Source organism: Ambystoma mexicanum, chromosome 6q, assembly GCF_040938575.1.
Source record: "Ambystoma mexicanum isolate Mex_15411 chromosome 6q, UKY_AmexF1_1, whole genome shotgun sequence".
In the NCBI taxonomy this organism is placed as follows: domain Eukaryota; kingdom Metazoa; phylum Chordata; class Amphibia; order Caudata; family Ambystomatidae; genus Ambystoma; species Ambystoma mexicanum.
Window position 1 is genome coordinate 1,402,149,299 of NC_090937.1, and position 17,367 is coordinate 1,402,166,665.

The following is a 17,367-nucleotide window of genomic DNA, read 5'->3' on the forward strand; positions in this document are numbered from 1 at the left end:
ACTCAAGGCAGATGTCCTCCGAAACATACACATAATCTAGAATGTTGCTTTGAAAGCCCCTCATGCAAGTGTCGTGTGGCACTTCATTGCCCTTTATGTACCCGTTCAATATTATTAGCCCCCATTCCTCCATGCCTTCCCCCCTGTCGCTACCCAACTTATCAGAGCTGGAGGTGCTTTTACCTTCTGGCCAGTCTATACATCTACAATTTAGATCACCACATATTATTGTAGAGTTTAAACCTCTATCACCTCGACTAAAGAGGATCTCCTCAACTGTGTCCAGCATGTCTTGTTGAGCAATTCTTAAATTGTTCCAATAAATATTTATTATCAAAGTGTCAGGTCTACCCGGTAAACTTTGCCTGTTCCAAATAAGATTAATTCTGTGTACTTAAGGATTTGGGCTAGACATGGTCTTGACCTCTGCCCATACCTTCTTAGATACTCCCACCAACAGCCCCGCCATAAGGCGCCCCCTCTGCCATTTGATGGCTGGGGTCAGAACCACAGAGCACCTGTTGAAGACGGGTGCCTCAGACAAACAGCACTCTTGAAGGGCAAACAGATTATATTTTAGCAAATCCACACTTTCAAGTTGGAACAGGTGGGATGATTCCCTACAATTCCAAGAAGTCAAGTTCACCTGTGAACGACCACTATACTGAGTGTTCCGTTCGTGGTGGGCCACCTGGCCTCGCATTTAAAGTGACCGCCACCCAGGACGAAGTCTTCTTCCCTTACTAAGCGACTTTGCCCGTCTGCCCGTACTACAATTTCTCTACCGTTTGATCCCCTCCCTGATGCTTTCATAGTTAAATTCCTGTATTCCACCGGAAGGGTCTAATTTATTTGTTCAACACTACTCGCCCTGGGAGCCAATGAAAGGCCACAACTCTTACTGGGAAGTTTACAAAGGTCATAGCCCCAAGCTCGAATCGCGTCTTCTTCGGCCAGTACCTGATTTAGTACCATACTGGAGGCAAAATGAAGGATCACCTTGTCCATATTAAAACGCTTCCAAAATTCCACCCTTTTGATGTTCGAGAAACTAGGTCAGCTAAGGCCTGTGATTTCCAGAGTTTGGCCAGCACCTTTGAGTGATTTAAAACAACCTGCTCTTTGAAGTATCTTAAACAAATGTTCTACGAAAAGGGGGATAAGGCAGACGCACTTGTAGCTGCAAGACTGTTAGGGATACGCCGTTGGAGGTAGTGATGGTTCACATGGTATTATGAAGGCCTATATGACACAGAGTGCGTATACATAGACAGGAATCCTGAGAAATTCCTCAAGGGTGGTGGATATGGTGGGCCTTTCCGAGCCAGCTATGCTTTTAGGGAGCCCAATAACCAAGAAGGAAGTTCTGGCTGCAATTCAACGGTTCCCCAATGGGAAGGGCCCGGGTGAGGAAGGGTATACAGCAGGCTGTTATAAAAGGGTTTGGGACGTCCTCTTGAGCCATATGACCAAGGTACAATAAATACTAAATGTGTGTGCTACTAGATCTTAAATAAGAGGATTTTTATATTGCTGATTTAGATGGTAATTACTTGATATGAAATTTTAGGTACACATTTCGAGTGATGAGTAAACCAAACCTACTGTTGTGCTTTCAGCACTGTCCTCTTTCTAATTTGGTTGGCACTCAACTGTATATGTGATAGAGTATTCTTTCTAAGAAAAACAATATAAAAATATGCCCCGTTATTAGTAAGGATACAATGCACTGATGCATCCACTAACATGCGAATATATGTAATGCTTGAGTGAATTTATATAATTATGGCCTCATTTGCTATGTATATGATCTTAACGACGTACTTAGTTAAGTTGAATATTGTAGCCATACTAATTAGCAAGGTGCTACCTGTTATAAGGAGCATAATTATAATTGTGACAGTTGGGCTTAGAAAAATCTTGTGTTGTGCACGTCTGAAATAGTGATGTAACGGTATAACGGTATACCGTTAAAGATACCGTGAACCACTCAATTGAACAATAATAACCGTCACATTGTTTATATCAGTATACCGTGTATACCGTTAAGTGTGCTTTTCAATCTGATTTGGAAAGCTGCAGTAAGCAAGTGCTGCGCAGTCTTGGTCTTGCACTGTTGGATGTGCCATCTGCCAAGTAGTTTCAGTTGGAGCAGTTTTTAATGCCATTCCATAAACTACACGTGCCTGACACAAAATCAATAAGTTAGCAATAGGAAGAATAAATACAGTGCCAAGAAGGAAAAGGGTTTACTTTGGGCTGGCGGCTTTGGGGTTTATATATTTATAATGTATAATGTTTGCTAAACATATGACAATGGGGGATGTCCCTGGTTCTATCATTGAATATATAATAAGTCACACTGCGAAATTCACTCATCTCTGTGGGTATTCTCTGCTGCCATACCAAAGGGTGACATGTCCTTGATTACTGAACACCTTTTGGCCCACAAGTAAACTAAAGGATGTAACGTAAAGAGAGCATGTGTGCGTGTGTGAGTATGCGCACAAGCTTATACTACCATCAGCTTCCATTGATCTGGGGCATGCATGTTATAAATATGGCAACACGTTCATCTTCACCAGTAGCCAGTGGGGGAGCTAAAAGCCTAAATGACCACATAAGAAAAGCTATTCAGTTTGCTTTGACAGTCGCAGCAGGGCTCTCCCCCTCCTCCTCTCCACACGTGTTTGTGTTTGGTGGAAGCAAGGGGTGGCATTTCAGTGAAAAGTATGTTGAAAAGCCCAATTCTGGCTCTGGGTGCCTGGTTTTGTTTGTGATGATAAATCTGGCAATTTATGACCTTTTAGAAAATATTTGTTAAGATTGGTTAACTCCACCTGCTATACCGCGATAACCATGATATACTGTCATTTTGCAAGAAGGTTATCGTACCGTCATAAAACTAATACCGTGACACCCCTAGTCTGAAATAGAATTATAGATAGCCCATGGTGGCTATGACCGTCTTTGTAATTGAGTTGAAGATCTTAGTAGCATTGTTAAGTGACTTCAATTCAGCACTTCAACTAAGTCAATGCCTAGTCTGGGATGACCAAGGGAAGCCCTTATTTATATATTTTTATGACAAGTTCATAGTTCTGGATGATAAACCCTTGTATAACGCCCCTCTCTTTGAATCCCCCTGACCTCACTAAGCCAAGAAGTAGGTTTGTTTTGCAAATTAAAAGATTTATTGAAAAATTAAACAAGATATATATATCACACTTTTATAAATAAATGAATATTTGATATCACACTTATGAATATGACAGTGATAAACAATGTATAATATTACACGAGCACACCTTTTTTTAATCACATAGGTATAGAAAGGATAAAGTAGCTGAGAATGCTTTTATGGTTTCAAGGAAATGCAATGATGGAAAAGAATGCAGCACAGAAATAAACTGAGATGGTTTCCACAAGAGATAATATGATCACTTTTTCTTTTGACAATTCACTCCCCCACTATGCAATATAAGGAGATGGAAGGAGAGCACACAATTTTCAGGAATACAATCGAATGCAATACCAATTCAGTTCCCCCCTAGCAAGCTTAGAGCAACCGGTATGTTTAATGTGATTTAATGTGATTTACAATGAAGTGAAAATATGGTAAAAATGGTTTTAATTCCCTTTAGGAGATTCAGGGTAGGTGACAGCTACTTTGAATTAGTCCCGGTCAACACTAGGAATGATTCAAGAGGGATTATCAGGTTGAAAACGAATTTCAGCAATGCAAGCAAGAGACAGCTATTTTTTAACGCGTGGTGAGATTGAGCTAGTTTTCAATTCGCAGCACTTTTTCTGAGTGCGTAAAGCGTGATTACGGAAAAACTATAAGGTGTAGGGCTTGTTGGAAAGCTGAGGATCTTAGCTTTAAAATTAAAGTTAAGTCTCGTTCCTAGCACGTGCGGTTCAAAAGATACGGACAATTTTTTCAGAATTAAAGTAAGATTCAAATGGCAAATGACACTTTCACAGGTTCGAAATTACAGAATGGACACACGATTTCTATGCAGTTCTAAATAGGTGGAAATGGTTTGAATTCGATTATTTTAAACTAAGAGATTGGTTTTGCACAGCTCTGTCTGGATACTCACTCCTAATTTTGGAAGGAATGGGCCTCGTCACAGATCTGGTCAACAGGTTTAGCTGCGGTTCTCTCTGCTCTGCTGGTCTGGATCTCTGGTTCTGGCAAAAGTTCTGGCACTGCACAGCGGTCTGGTCTAGGGCTGGTCTTCTATCGGCACTGCACGGCGGCCTGGATACAGCTCTGCTTTCTGGGTTCTGGCACTGGCACCGCGGTCTGGTCTGGGTCTCTGGTTCCGGCCAAAATTCTAGCCAAAGCGAACAGCACAGCTTGGCTGATGATTAGTTTGGTTAGGTGGCTGGATTCTGAGGCCTGCTGAGAAGGATTCAGCTTTTGGTTCAGGCCTCTCTGCTTCAAGTTCTGGAGTCTATCTGGAGTCTATGGTCCTTCTGGATATTGTCTGGTCCGGCAAAGTGCTTCACAAGAAAGTGGAAAGCGAGTCCCTACCAGGGTTTCAGTGGGTCTTTTTATGTCTTTTGAAAGTGGGTGGGAAGGTTACTTTCTATGCCCAACCCTCTGAGGATCCTGATAGGCTAGAGGATTCTCTGTCGCCTGAGTGGGGAACTGAATTGCGAGTCATCCAGCATCCTTTTTATGGCACACAGAAAGAACACTACCCTTGCCACTTTGCACATAAATCTATTTTTGACTTAAATGCAAATTTATCCATGTACAATTTTTCTAATATTATATGTCCAGTTAACATATTTTCTGTAGCGCCAAACCATCCGATCCCTGTCTTTGTAAGATGTTGTGTCTACTTCTGACAGAATTCTGCCCTTTTCATCCAGAACACAACCTCTAAACTTTTCCAGAATTTACACAAATGTGCGCAAGGAATATGGACATCAGATGATGAAGTGTCAGATTTTTAACATACATACATTTGGAGTAATACCCTATTTTCCGCTACTACCCCCCAGAACATACCACAGAGTCCTAACACCTCTTAAAATGTGCACAGAAAAATCACAGGAATCATGATATTATTGATATAATTTTGACAATTATGTACTATGAATTATCCATCTTTCTAAAATTATGCTCTGGCCCAGATGGGTGTGGTTTAGGTCCCAAAGCACATGGGGAATTCCTTTTTCGTCCCCGCCTCCAAGCTCAGCTGGCTAATAGAGGCAGTGCCCCTCCCATTTCCTTCCAAGAGGAAGCCATTTAGGACCCCCTGATTTAACATTTGCCTGAGCCAAGGAAAGTTCATTGTTCTGTTTCCTGCAGTCCCAGGTACTCCCTACCTGATTCAATCAGAGAGGTGTGATCTCCTTTTGGTGGGGGCAGCAGAATGCAGCCAGGCCTGTAAATGCAGTTGTTGGGCAAGTTTCAACTCCTGTTGGGGGTAGTTGCTGGGCAAAATTCAATCTCTTTAAGCCAGGCTTCAGCCAAATGTCACTTTTGTTCCAGTTTTTCTTCATTCAAATCAAACTTACAATTTTGGCACATGCAGCTAGAACGCTGATTCTAAGTTCAAAACTATGACATTTAAACAGTTGCAACCTACGTGACACTCAAAAGTAGGTCACTCATTTATTTTAAACATTTCGATTTTAGTGGCTTTAAGTCCAATTTCACTTAAGCTGCTGACATCCACAGCTCAACCAGTTTTGTTATGAACATTATTTTAGGCTCTTCATCCTTCCAGATTTGGTATGCACACAAGACTTCATTCTACCAGACGTCTGCTGGTGTTCAGTAAGATTTTTGAATATCTTGCAATGTTTGAAATAGGCATTTTGAGCTCGCATTCAGAGAAACAAAGGTGATTGTAAAGTGCTTTTTGAGCTAACAGGCACTGCTGTTTTTCCTTTGGTACCACGTTTCACTCATGGCGCTTCTGGCCCATCACGCTCGCACTGGTGGGTGGCAGGTCAGGCGATCATTTTGGTGTGCGCAAAAACTGCGCAGTTTTCCTGGATTCTGGCGCCAATGTGGGCTTTTCGGCCATCTTGGATTTTCTAGCCCACAGCACCAAATGTTGCAGCATAATAACTTGAACGTGGGTCGATACACCTAACAGCATACTATGATAATATTAGTCATTAACCTTAATCTTTCATAACGCTTGCTAATGTGCGGTTATTTGTGTCTTGTAATTGACTAGATCTAGTGAACTTGTTTTGTATGTGCTTCTCTGCAGGACTATAGAAAAGCTTAAGGTGGTGCATTGTAACAGAAGCTGAACATGCTATCATTAGAGACAGTTGTTGAGACTTAGTAGAATAGAAATAAAGTTACATTTGCAATAAAACGATGTATGTGAACAAATAAAGGTTCATGCAAACTGAGCACAAAAAATTATGCATCTCCATATCAGCATTTAATCCTATAATCCTATAAAACAGCTGTCCATTGAACAAATCCATGATGCTTCTTTGCATCGAAGTAGCTTTTCATGGTTTCCAACTCTAGGGGACATGTGTACCTTCTCTAGTCCAAACAATGTGATTGTGTCCATAGATCATTGCGATATTGCTAAAAATGGAAGGCTAGATGGTCAAATAATGCTGCCTATGTTTATTTTGGAGAAGATGCATTGAATCCCATAGACCACATATTTTGTATTGCAATTTATGAAATGATTGATTTTATGTGTTTTGCTATTAGGCATCTTGATATTTTTCTTGCCGTTGTCTGAGAATGTACAGTTTCCACATTTGAAATGTCCTTGTAGTGCTTTTTGTCTCCATATTTGTGGAAGGCCCGTATCTTTCTGTTTTGCTGAGAAATGTGAAGGACTCAACATGTTTCTAAGGTTTTGGGCTTTTCTGAATGTCAGAGTGTAATGTCCAAATATTTTTGTAGATCTGCATCTTGTTGCAAGATGTTCCAATGTTTTGCTTGAATTTTGCTAACAGGCTGTATGCTTGAGCTGTAGGTAGTTGTGAAACTTACTTTGTAGTTTTCTGCCGGTGTGCTAGATTGCAGTTTATTAGTGAGCCAATCTACTCCGTTTCTTGATTCGGTCTTGTGGTATATTTTTGTTAGAGTTTTCTTGTATCTGTCCTGAAATTTGCGAATAGATACTTGAGCATGTTTCTCAAATTCCAATTTGTTCGTACAATTTCTTCTAATCCTTAGAAGTTCCCCATATGGCATATTTGAGATCAAATGGTTCTAGTGATTGCTTGTGGCATGAAGGATGCTGTTCACTGCTGTAGGCTTCCCAAATAAGGTTCTATGGATGTTATAGTCTATTTAAAAGTGCAGATACAAAAAGTCTATTGCTGTGGTGCTTTCTTGTAGGGTAAATTTGAATTGATTGTGCAGGGTGAGGGATGGTCGAGTAAAAGGTAACTTGTAAGGCCCAGTCTTCTTCTCCAAGATTAACAGCGACAACCAACCCAAACCAGAGAATACTGGTGAGAGTCCAAATTGAAGGAATCTTTCATCTGTAGTGGAGTGAGGAGGGGAGTTGAGATGGAAACATTGCTTGTGTGCGTGCTCCTTTCACTCTACTCAACCAGGGGAGATGGACTACCCCTGCTATTGCTTGCCAGAAGACATCTGACCCTTGTGGGCAGATGAGGTGATAGAGCAAAAAGACCACCCTCTAGTGGAGAAAGCACAAAGGCTGCTATAGACTGTTAACAAAGGAAACTTAGCAGTGGCTTTTGTGAAGAATCCTACAGATCCCTCACTAAAATCCTGCCTAAAGTCTCCTCCCAGTTGGCCAGGGAAAGGCAGACGCTACCTGATCCTGACCTTTGGGGTGTTGTACTGTGGGAGGATCACCTGGGAGGAGACAGGGCCCAGGGTGGTGAGGAGATCCTGTGGGATGAAACACAGTATTGCTCCTCTGAAAGGATGTGCCTTTCTGGGTTCTAAAAACAGGTGATGGCATATTGCCATTATAGTGTACCTGATTCACATGTAAGATCAGCAATCCGGGGTACAAGTTCTGCCAAATCTGAGCAAACCTTGTCAATAAAAATCTGTTAAGCAATAATACCCTCTTTACTCTCTAAGGTTTACCATAAAAGGATCTAGAGAAAATACCTTAAATCCAATGTACTATTCTGTAACAACTAATCATAACAGTCCATCTTTTAATGAGTTTAAGGGAACAAAATGTACCCTTAAAAATAACTCAAAAGTTGAAAGAACTAACGTTACTAAAGGGGACTACAAGTCCCGTAATCCCACAAGTAATGGGACGAGGAAGAGGGCCTAAGAGGCAAGTTGTAGCAGTGGTCACGTAACTAAGCCTAACAGCCCACACCTGCAGGAACCTCAGAGGCATAAAAGGACCCTACATGTGTATGCAATTGGAAGGAGTGGAAGGAACTGGAACTGTGACTAGAATGCAAGCTGTAGCAGAAGGAAGAAAGTACGAGGCAGGCACACCAAGCAGAAGGGGAAGAACAAGTAGAGGGTCCTGTTTCCCCAAATTCTAAAGTGCAGAGGCTGAACAGTGGAAGACCTGCAGGAGAGCTGTCTGTCTCCATGTGAGCCTAATTGCTGTGATTGCCGGGCTGGTGATGTGCAGGAGACTGGCGCAAGAATCCATTGTGAAGCCGTGGGTCTTAGGAGTGAGAGGGGCTCCCTGAGTGTGTGGCCAGACGCCTGTATTGTAGAAAGGTTTGGGTGCCCAGTGAGCCAGAAGTAAGGAAAGCAGTGCAACCCGCAGAAACAGTATTTCAGAGGTTGGTGAGTGAAGCACAGCGTTCTAACACTTTGCAAGAGCATTACCAGCAACAGTATCCAGCCTCCTCGTAACTCATGTAAGACTTTACGCGAGTAGAAGTTGTTAGTTGCATTTAAAACTACCTAAACAATGGAAATGTAGCACTCGCGTATAACGCAGAAGGCCTTGTACTCGTGTGAGAAGCAAAGTTGGTCAAACCTATTGTTCAATTGTTAGAAGACTGTTTCTTGCTTGAAGGAGTGGTTGCGTGTCCCTAATTAAGGAGAGAGAACACTGCTAATAGCATTACGGATTACCTAACTCTGACAATACACACGTTACAATCTTACTTGTGGAAATTACATCAAAGAGTGGTTACGTGTGTGCAATTGTGATTCCCAAAGGAGGACTGAACTCTATCCTTCACTTTAATCCAGGGATACTATTAAATATCAATCGATGAACCTTAAAGACTTTATCAAGAACTGGTCGACTGAATGATATTCTTTACTGTAACACAGTATACCTTTCATTTGAAGAAGTTATAACTATTGAAGAGAACAAGCACTGCCAGAGCCAAGAGTCTCCCCATATTAACACTGAAACCAGCCTTTCTCAGAGTTACAAAGTAATCTAACTGTACTGTGAAGTTAATAACTGTCAATTGGCTTAGGATACAAGTGTGCATGTGTTACCTGAAGCTGAGAGAGTAGCACCAAGACTTCTGGGTAAATATTTGGGCCCATAACTGGCAGAAATGTACAGGCAAAGTTGGGGAAGCAGATCTGGCTGCTTGCAAAGACTATTTTGAAGTTGACCCAACCTGTAGTCCCAGAGACACTGGAAGACAGAGAGAAGTCAGTCTCAAAGGCAAACCCAGGTTGTTATTGTGGCAGACAGACAGGAGAGACAAAGAGGCTGACCCTTTTGGCGAGAGTTGTTCAGAGGAAGAGTCTCTTGCCTACTTGACATTGTTGAAGTACTTTAAAGTGTATCTTGTTGAAGTATATCTAGAAGTACAAATCACTAAAGCTGCAGTAGTAGTAGTCCAAAGTACTGGAGCTGTGGTGGTATATCTGGTTGTCAGTAGATGCAATATTATAGTAGTCCAAACCAAGAGGAGTACTGTGAGACAAAGGCGACTGTTCTCGTGGTAAATGCAGTAGAAATTAAGTTGTTCAAGTGGAAGCAGCAGCACTAAGAAGTCATCCTGGCAAATATACCATTGTGAAGTTTAAAACCAATCAAGAACATACTGTTAACCAAGAACAGTGTATCACTGGTAGTGGTGGATATTGCATTTCTTTCCAAAAGTCTTATTAAAGTCTTATTAAAGAGGTGACAACGCATCATGGCCAGGATTACCATTGGTGCTATTTGGAGGAAGTGGAAAGTGGATATTTCACCAAGGAGAAGAGATTTGCTATCATTGGAACTTTGGTTAACAAACTTTATCATTGGGCCTCATTACAATTTTGGCGGTAGCCTTGCCGGTAAAAATGTCATGCTGCCGCCAAACGTACACATTTTTCCGGCCCCTGGCAATGGGGAAATACAGGGCCATTACAACCCTGACGAACCCTTATTTCCCCATTGCCAGGGGCCGAAAACCTTTACTCCCCATTCCCATTTGAGCCCAATAGGCCTCAATGGGAATGGGGAGGCTGGTAGCACCGGCGCCCGCCATTCAGAATGGTGCCGGTGCTACCAGCAGTGTCTGCTCGCGGGTGCCGGTACGCTTGCCAGGTCAGACCTGGCGGGCGAGGAGGCACCCACAAACAGAACTCAGTTTGCCGGACCGGACACAACGGTACCAGCAAGCTTACTGGTACCGTTGATACCAGACGGGAAAACTTGTAATTAGGCACACTGACTTAAAAATTTTAAGAACTGTTTTGAAACATTTCTTTCTTTGGTTGAACACTGTAAGGAAGGCATGGTATCAACCGTAAGACAGACAGACACAAGGGACCACAGTTCAAGAGTGTTTTATTTAACTTCAAAAAGGTTTCAAAAACACCTATCTAATCCCAAATCTAAAGTTGGGAGCGAGCTATGACCATCAAATAATAATAACACAGTCCTAGTGTGTTTTGTCAAAATAAAAGGGCCTTTACTAAAAATAACTATTGCCAATCCTTACCTCTAATTATAAATAGTGTGGGAAACAATATTATGTAAAAGAAAGAAGTGTCCAATAAATGATATGTCAGGATATTCAGGCCATTGGCCTCTCTTCCCACGTTTTCAGCATGGGACAAAGTGGCACGCTCGAGCTTAGCAGTCTCTGGCTTCTCAAGCACGAGGGTGCAGTACAAACATTAGCATCAGGGCCTTCCATGCCCAATTGCTTTGTCTAGCAACGTCTCTTCTTTCAGAGGGCCGGATGCGACAAACAATTTGTTATTTTGCTCTCAGGATTTCACAAGCATTCAATTTCTCATGTGATTCACTATTCACCTCTGATCCCCCCTCAGTCGGACTGAGATCCCCCTTACCACAATGCTCCTAGGATTTTCATGCATCCAATTTCTCACCCTGGATCCCCCTTAGCCACGCTCAGATCCACCTAGACACAATATTTAATCATTGGCCCTCTGCCGAGTTCGGACAAATTTTATTTTACTTTAACACAACCTTTGTTTTAACCAGAAACTCTCAGCTGATCACCCTCATTCAGGCTCAGACCAAATACATCTACTTTGTCATCAACTTTCTTTACTCTATTAACATCGATGTCTATCGATTGTGCACAGGATTTTGCTTGACCTGTTGCGGGACCACTTCGATTCACAATCTTTTATCACTCTTTTGCTGCCTCTCAGTTGGATACCTTACAGAGACCTTTGAATGAGCATGCACGCAGTGCCAGACCACTCTAAGCTATCGTACCGTGGTTGGTTTCAAAGTTCAGTCACTCATCGGTTGTCCAATTTTACTTGCGTTGGTCATCACATGTGCTTCATTTACTGTTCGCTTCAGGGTTCACCATACAATGTTGCTGCTTGCAACCGTTCCTTCAAACACAGACCTGTCTGGTATCGGCCTCCCCAACTCACCGGCTGTGTTGATTTCACTGGCACTGCTTTGTTGTAGGAGCCAAGGACAGTACCACGGCAGCAGGTGATTCTCCCAGCATTGATTATCGACGCGGGAGAGCCCTGGATACCTCTGACACACAATGCAGGACTCTTCAGCCTGGTTTCCTGGTCTTACGCTTTCTATTCTCTAGGTTTTGTGAAATTAAGGTTCCTTGTCGAAAAAGGTCAAGGGCACTTCCCTCCTTGCAATCCCCTCCTGTATTGCCGTCTTTGGCCTCGTGTTAAACTGCCATCAAGGAACTGCTGCTTCCTCGTGTGCTTTGCCTCATTCAGAGTGTGCTCTCGTGCTCCGCCTTTTATCCCCGTTTGGAAATGTAATGGAAGTCTGGTGTGTGTGAAGATCAGTAATTGCCTGACCCTGCCTGACTTTCTGATTGGGATATGTCAGATATACGGCTCAGGTGTTATTCCGTTTTCTCTCATAGTGAGCTGTCCGTGAGAAAGTGTTCATGTTGTGAAGGGGGCCAGGGAGGCTGAGTTCCTAAGAATCCTACCTGGTAGGATGGGATTAAGGTGCTCCAGGGAAGGGGATACCGTGTCTCGTCATCCGGTGTCCCACTCCGACTCCCCAATTACCCCTCACCAAGGTGATCTTCCCGCATTGGCCCACCCCCAGGAACTGGATCCAAAGGCGATGGCAGTGTCCTGGCCAAATGGATGACAGATTCCCGGGTACTAGCGAGTGATACACCTTCAGTTTTCGTACACCACCAACAGACCTTACCTTGAATTCTGAGGAAGGGAAATCACCCACAACATTATAAAGGTTATTCAGAGACTGTGAATGTTGTTCATATGATGGTGCATTGCCATATATTTCCTTTGTGTATTCTGTTGCTTAGTGTCAGGGCCAGTTATTCTTTATTGTTTCCCTTAGCTTTGGCTAGGCAGGGAAATCCTCAGCAGAGTAGGGAAAGTGGTTTGTTTGCATATATTTACTTTAAGAATAAAAAAGCATGTGTTGAAAAATCCTCAAACAGTTGTCCGCCTCACATTACTGACACCTCAAACTTTTAATGCCTTTAATTTTTCAAGCCACTCTCTGCTTTGGCACCAAAAAGATTGTCCCTGACTACAGGCGCCCAACATTGCTGCCTAATACAGCCATTCTGAGAACCCTGAGGAATCACAGCTTAATCGGAGTGGCTCTTGTGCACGGCAGTGCTTAAGGTGGTCGACAGGTGTTTTGCACGCTGAAGTGGTGGAGAACGGGCAGCACAGCGGATCTTTGGCATGCTGAGTCCTGCAAGACCGCTGCAGGTGTGCTGAAACCCAAAGAGCGTGCTTGGCAGCAGAAGAGTGACGAGCTCAGAGGAATCGGGAATAGCAGCGCAGCACCACTGGCAGAGCCGAGGCCCTGGTGATACATAGGCAAGTGTCCAGAGACCCAGTGTAGGCCAGTAAGTGACAGAGACGTGCACATTGTGCACTCCCTGGGCTGAGTGATTGGGTCACCGTGGAGGCCGGCAGCGCAGCTGTAATAAGAGCTCTGGGCCCATCGGAAAGGGTTCCTGAAACGAACGCGGCACCATAACGGCGGTGTGAGCTGAAAGCAGAAAACCCGTTCAGTAAGCGGCAAGCCTGGAAGTAACAGGCAATTGGAGGTGAGCCCTGTTGACCAGACGCATGGCGGTGAGCAGACACTGAGGTGCCGGGAGAAATGCTCCAGGAGAGGTACTGCAATGTGGATCAGCCTTGGTGATGGTCCTTGGGTTTCTCATAGGCCGTCCAAATGAATTGAAGCTCACAAAGTATAAAGGGTGCTGACATACGGCATGTTGGAAACTTTGTCAGACCTTCCTGACTACGGAATTCCTCAGAGAAGTCCTCTAATCTGCCAAACGCTGTAGATTTTAGCGCATAATGGATCTGGTCACCTTCCTCATCAAAAACCTGTTGTATCCTAAAGTAAAATTTAGATTTGGAGTCATCTCCAAGATGGGGGCTTGGCACGAGCGCAAATGCTAGTGGTTGCAGACTAAGGGGGTGCTTCTGCCAGCATAGAAAGATTCAGTGGGCCCTTTCTCCACCATCAGCTATGTGGTGTCAAATAGTCATTTTTTAGCCAGAACACCTCCCACTGCTCCATTGGAGGGGGGTTTGGAGGAGTGGGCAGGGTGGGGGAAAAGAGCTAGTGGTGATCAATACCTACACTAGGAAATCTAAGGCTGACACCATAGAGCAGAAGTGGCAATGGAGCTTCCTGGAGGGCGCTGAAGAGTGGCACTTTAAGTGGTCAGTGTGAGAGCGGGACCTCTGGCAGTACTTTTACTTTTTGTCCTCCTTAGCACTGTTCACGGCCCTGTGGAGAGCAGTGATATGATATGGCATTTATAACGCACCTATACACAAGTGTTTCAAGGCGCGAAAAGCAAGCTCCCTTGTTATGTTAAAACATTTCTATAGCGCCAAAGCCCTAAGGCATCTAGGGCTTTAGGATGCATGAACTCAAATGATTACATTCTTCGACGTCATCATTGAGACCCAATCATCAAAGATTTTGCTTGTTACACAGACATGCACATCTCACAGTTACTCAAAAACCTCTGAGGTCTTTCGGGGAAGACATGAATCAGGTCAAATTGATGTGAAGCACTGGCGTCTTATAGAGGCAGTGTGCTGAACAAGCATAAAGGAGGAACTGAGGTCATGGGGGTAAGCCTGCTCCATATGTACTGCCCATGATGTCACATCCGGAGTCCTGCAGACAATATTGAAGAGCTGCAGAGTGTCTAAATCATATCTCAAATATGCTATGTATACGTAACACCAGATTGTAGAACTTCCTCACCCAATCAATCCCCTTTATATGTGCTTAAACAAATTACTAGAAGAGCACAATCAAATATTGCACTACACACAACAAGCCACAATTAGCTTAACATAATTGTAACAGAACAAAATGAGAAAACAAAGAAGCAATTTCTACTAGAAATAACACAACAAGGGCGATGTTCATTTGCAGCATATATAATGGTGTCATATACCAGAATTGAAAACATCTTGATTTTCTACAAAGTTCACCTGCTGCTTTGCTAGCATTGGAAGAATGACGTCAGCTATTTGTCGGGACAGCCGTTTCCATTTGTCCTCATTCTCTTTGTGACATTGTTGTAATACAAGAATAAACATTTCCAGTACCTGAAAAACAAAATATGCAATAAGTAATGAAATATGTTAAAGTAGATCCCATTTACAAACTTGTCTGCCCTTAAACAGGGATGAATTATTTATATAAATATTCAAAAAGCCTAGAGATTGAATATGTACACCATGTACAACTTTGCAAGAAATCAGACAGGTTTAGAGGGGTGGAGTGTCCAAAATTCACACACAAATATTATTGGGTGTGACATCACAAATGTAGCAAGAACTGTACCCTTGGCTGACCTTTGAGTAGTGCCAGCTGGGCTCAAAGCGTAGTCTGGTGAGATTCTGCTATGTGCAAGAAGCAAAGAAATGGAAGTTCCAGACCACATTCAGAAAAATTAATACCTTTTTATAATACAGAAGGCATGTTTTCCAAGTGCATTTAGAGCTCAACACAAAGCAGAATCAAAGTACACAGAAAGATGAGAACATTTCTCCCCATGTGCACTTTTGAAAAGAAGCAAATGGCTGTGAAGGTGGTTAGGCTAATGTGCAAAAAAACTTCCCATTGAGAACATCAATCCCTCTACAAAGCTTGCAGGCGTACCCACAGTAAGGCCCAACTCATATTACAAATGGGACTGCACAGGAGGCAAAGGATTTTGCTAATTTAACAGAAACACATGGGGCGAGAAAGAAATGCAGGCCAAGCTCGGCTCATTTTCAGGCTCCCTTCCGCCACCTCTTCTCTCTCTCTCTCTCTCTCTCTCTCTCTCTCTCATGTCTGTCTGTCCACTATCCAGGAGTGGTGTGCCGGCAACAATCTTTGCCTTAAAGCCAGTATGCCTGAGCTTCTCCTCATCGGCACACCTGCTCCCTCCTTTCCTATTGCTCTCTGGCCTGCTTCTCTTGGCCCTCCTCCTTCTCCCACCTGTGAGGCTAACAACCTCAGGGTCCTCTTCGACTCCACACTCTCCTCACATCTCTGACGTCTCTAAGAAGTCACACTATTAGCTGCATCTCCTCAGAGGTATTCTTCTTTTCCTCTCCTTCCCAAAAGCTCATTGTCTTCAGAGCTCTCTGGTTCTCTCTAGGCTGGACTACTGCAACAGCCTTGTTCTAAATCTGCCTGCTCTCCGCCCTCTGCAACTCATCCAGAACAGGACTGCGAGACTTGTCCTTGGCCTTAAGCCCAGGGATCGTATCTCTCCAGGAATGAAATCTCTGCACTGGCTCCCAGTGGCTGCGAGGATTAAGTTAAAAACTATCTGCATTGTCCACAAGGCCTTCTGGGGCCTGGGGCCTTAATACCTTTAACTCTCTCTTCCTAAATATCTTCTGTCTCAAGCTCTTCGCTCATCCACCTCCAACTTCCTCAGGGTCAGTCGCTTCTCCAAGCAACGAGTTGGTGGTAGCTCTCTTTCTTCGGCTGGGGCCTCCCTCTGGAACAGCCTGCCTGCAACTCCAAGACCTTCCTATTTGCTTCTGCTTTCTTTCCTCCTCTCACCTGCTGAACTCCTGACTGAAACTGCACTGGTCACCTGGCTATTCTCCGATCTCAGGCCCAGGTCCCTTCCCCTTCCAGCTGCACTCCTGCACTGCCTCCCAGGCAAACCCTGCACTTGGGGGCTGTTTCTGTATCCCTAAAGTCCCCTTGAGCACTTGAATTCTGCACTCACCCCTGCACTTGCCACTAGCTGGCCGCACTTGTACCTATTGTTTCTATTTATTATATTTATTACTGTTGATCCTATGTATTGCACTGCCCCCTTCCCCCTTCCCTCCCGCACTTTCCCTTTCCCCCCCTCCCCTGTGTGATCTCAATGTCACCTGGCCTTGTAAGATCATCGTCTCTGTCTTCCCTCTGTTCCCCTTCCCTTGCCTCGTCGCGCCTTGAAATATTTGTGTATAGGCGCGTTATGAATGCCATATCATATCAAGCACGCAATGGAAGTCAGAATAAGGTGCATAGAGTGTACATTTCAAACCGTTTTGTAAAAATGTATACAGGATCCTCACATACTTGAGCCTGATCAATCAAAACCAAGAGGAAAACACCTTCATTTAGCCTGTAGACATTATCATGAACGCCACTGCAATTGGCTGCCAAAACAGTTCCCTTTTTAAGCCGGAGCAGGAAAGAACTTTCTTATTTTGAAATATGGAGGGTTATGGGAATTACATCCTGCAGTCAACTTACATGACAGCTTTGGAGTATGGCACTTTTACTAAACTAGTTCAAATTAAATACAACAGAGATAGGATAACCAGTGTACATCAACATGGCAGTATGATGGTCACTTTCATGTAACTGGTAGTTAAGCAGAAAGTAATGTCAATCAAACAAACTATATAAATAGCAAAGCAGATCCTTTTAATTATCTGGAGGCTCCAAATGTCTTATAAGACTGCCATTTTGAAGATTAGTAGGCAAATGCCCACTG

At 43.5% G+C, this 17,367-nt stretch overlaps 1 protein-coding gene across 4 annotated transcripts in view; it reads right to left on the reverse strand.

Moving 5' to 3' along the window:
• The window catches only part of HTT (huntingtin), a 2,905,635-nt gene that overhangs the window by 1,315,844 nt on the left and 1,572,424 nt on the right, over positions 1–17,367 (reverse strand). For all 4 annotated transcript variants that reach the window (XM_069632055.1, XM_069632053.1, XM_069632052.1 and 1 more), the window contains one exon: positions 14,858–14,974. In XM_069632055.1, the coding sequence (XP_069488156.1) occupies positions 14,858–14,974 (117 nt within the window). The remainder of the gene's footprint in view (positions 1–14,857; positions 14,975–17,367) is intronic.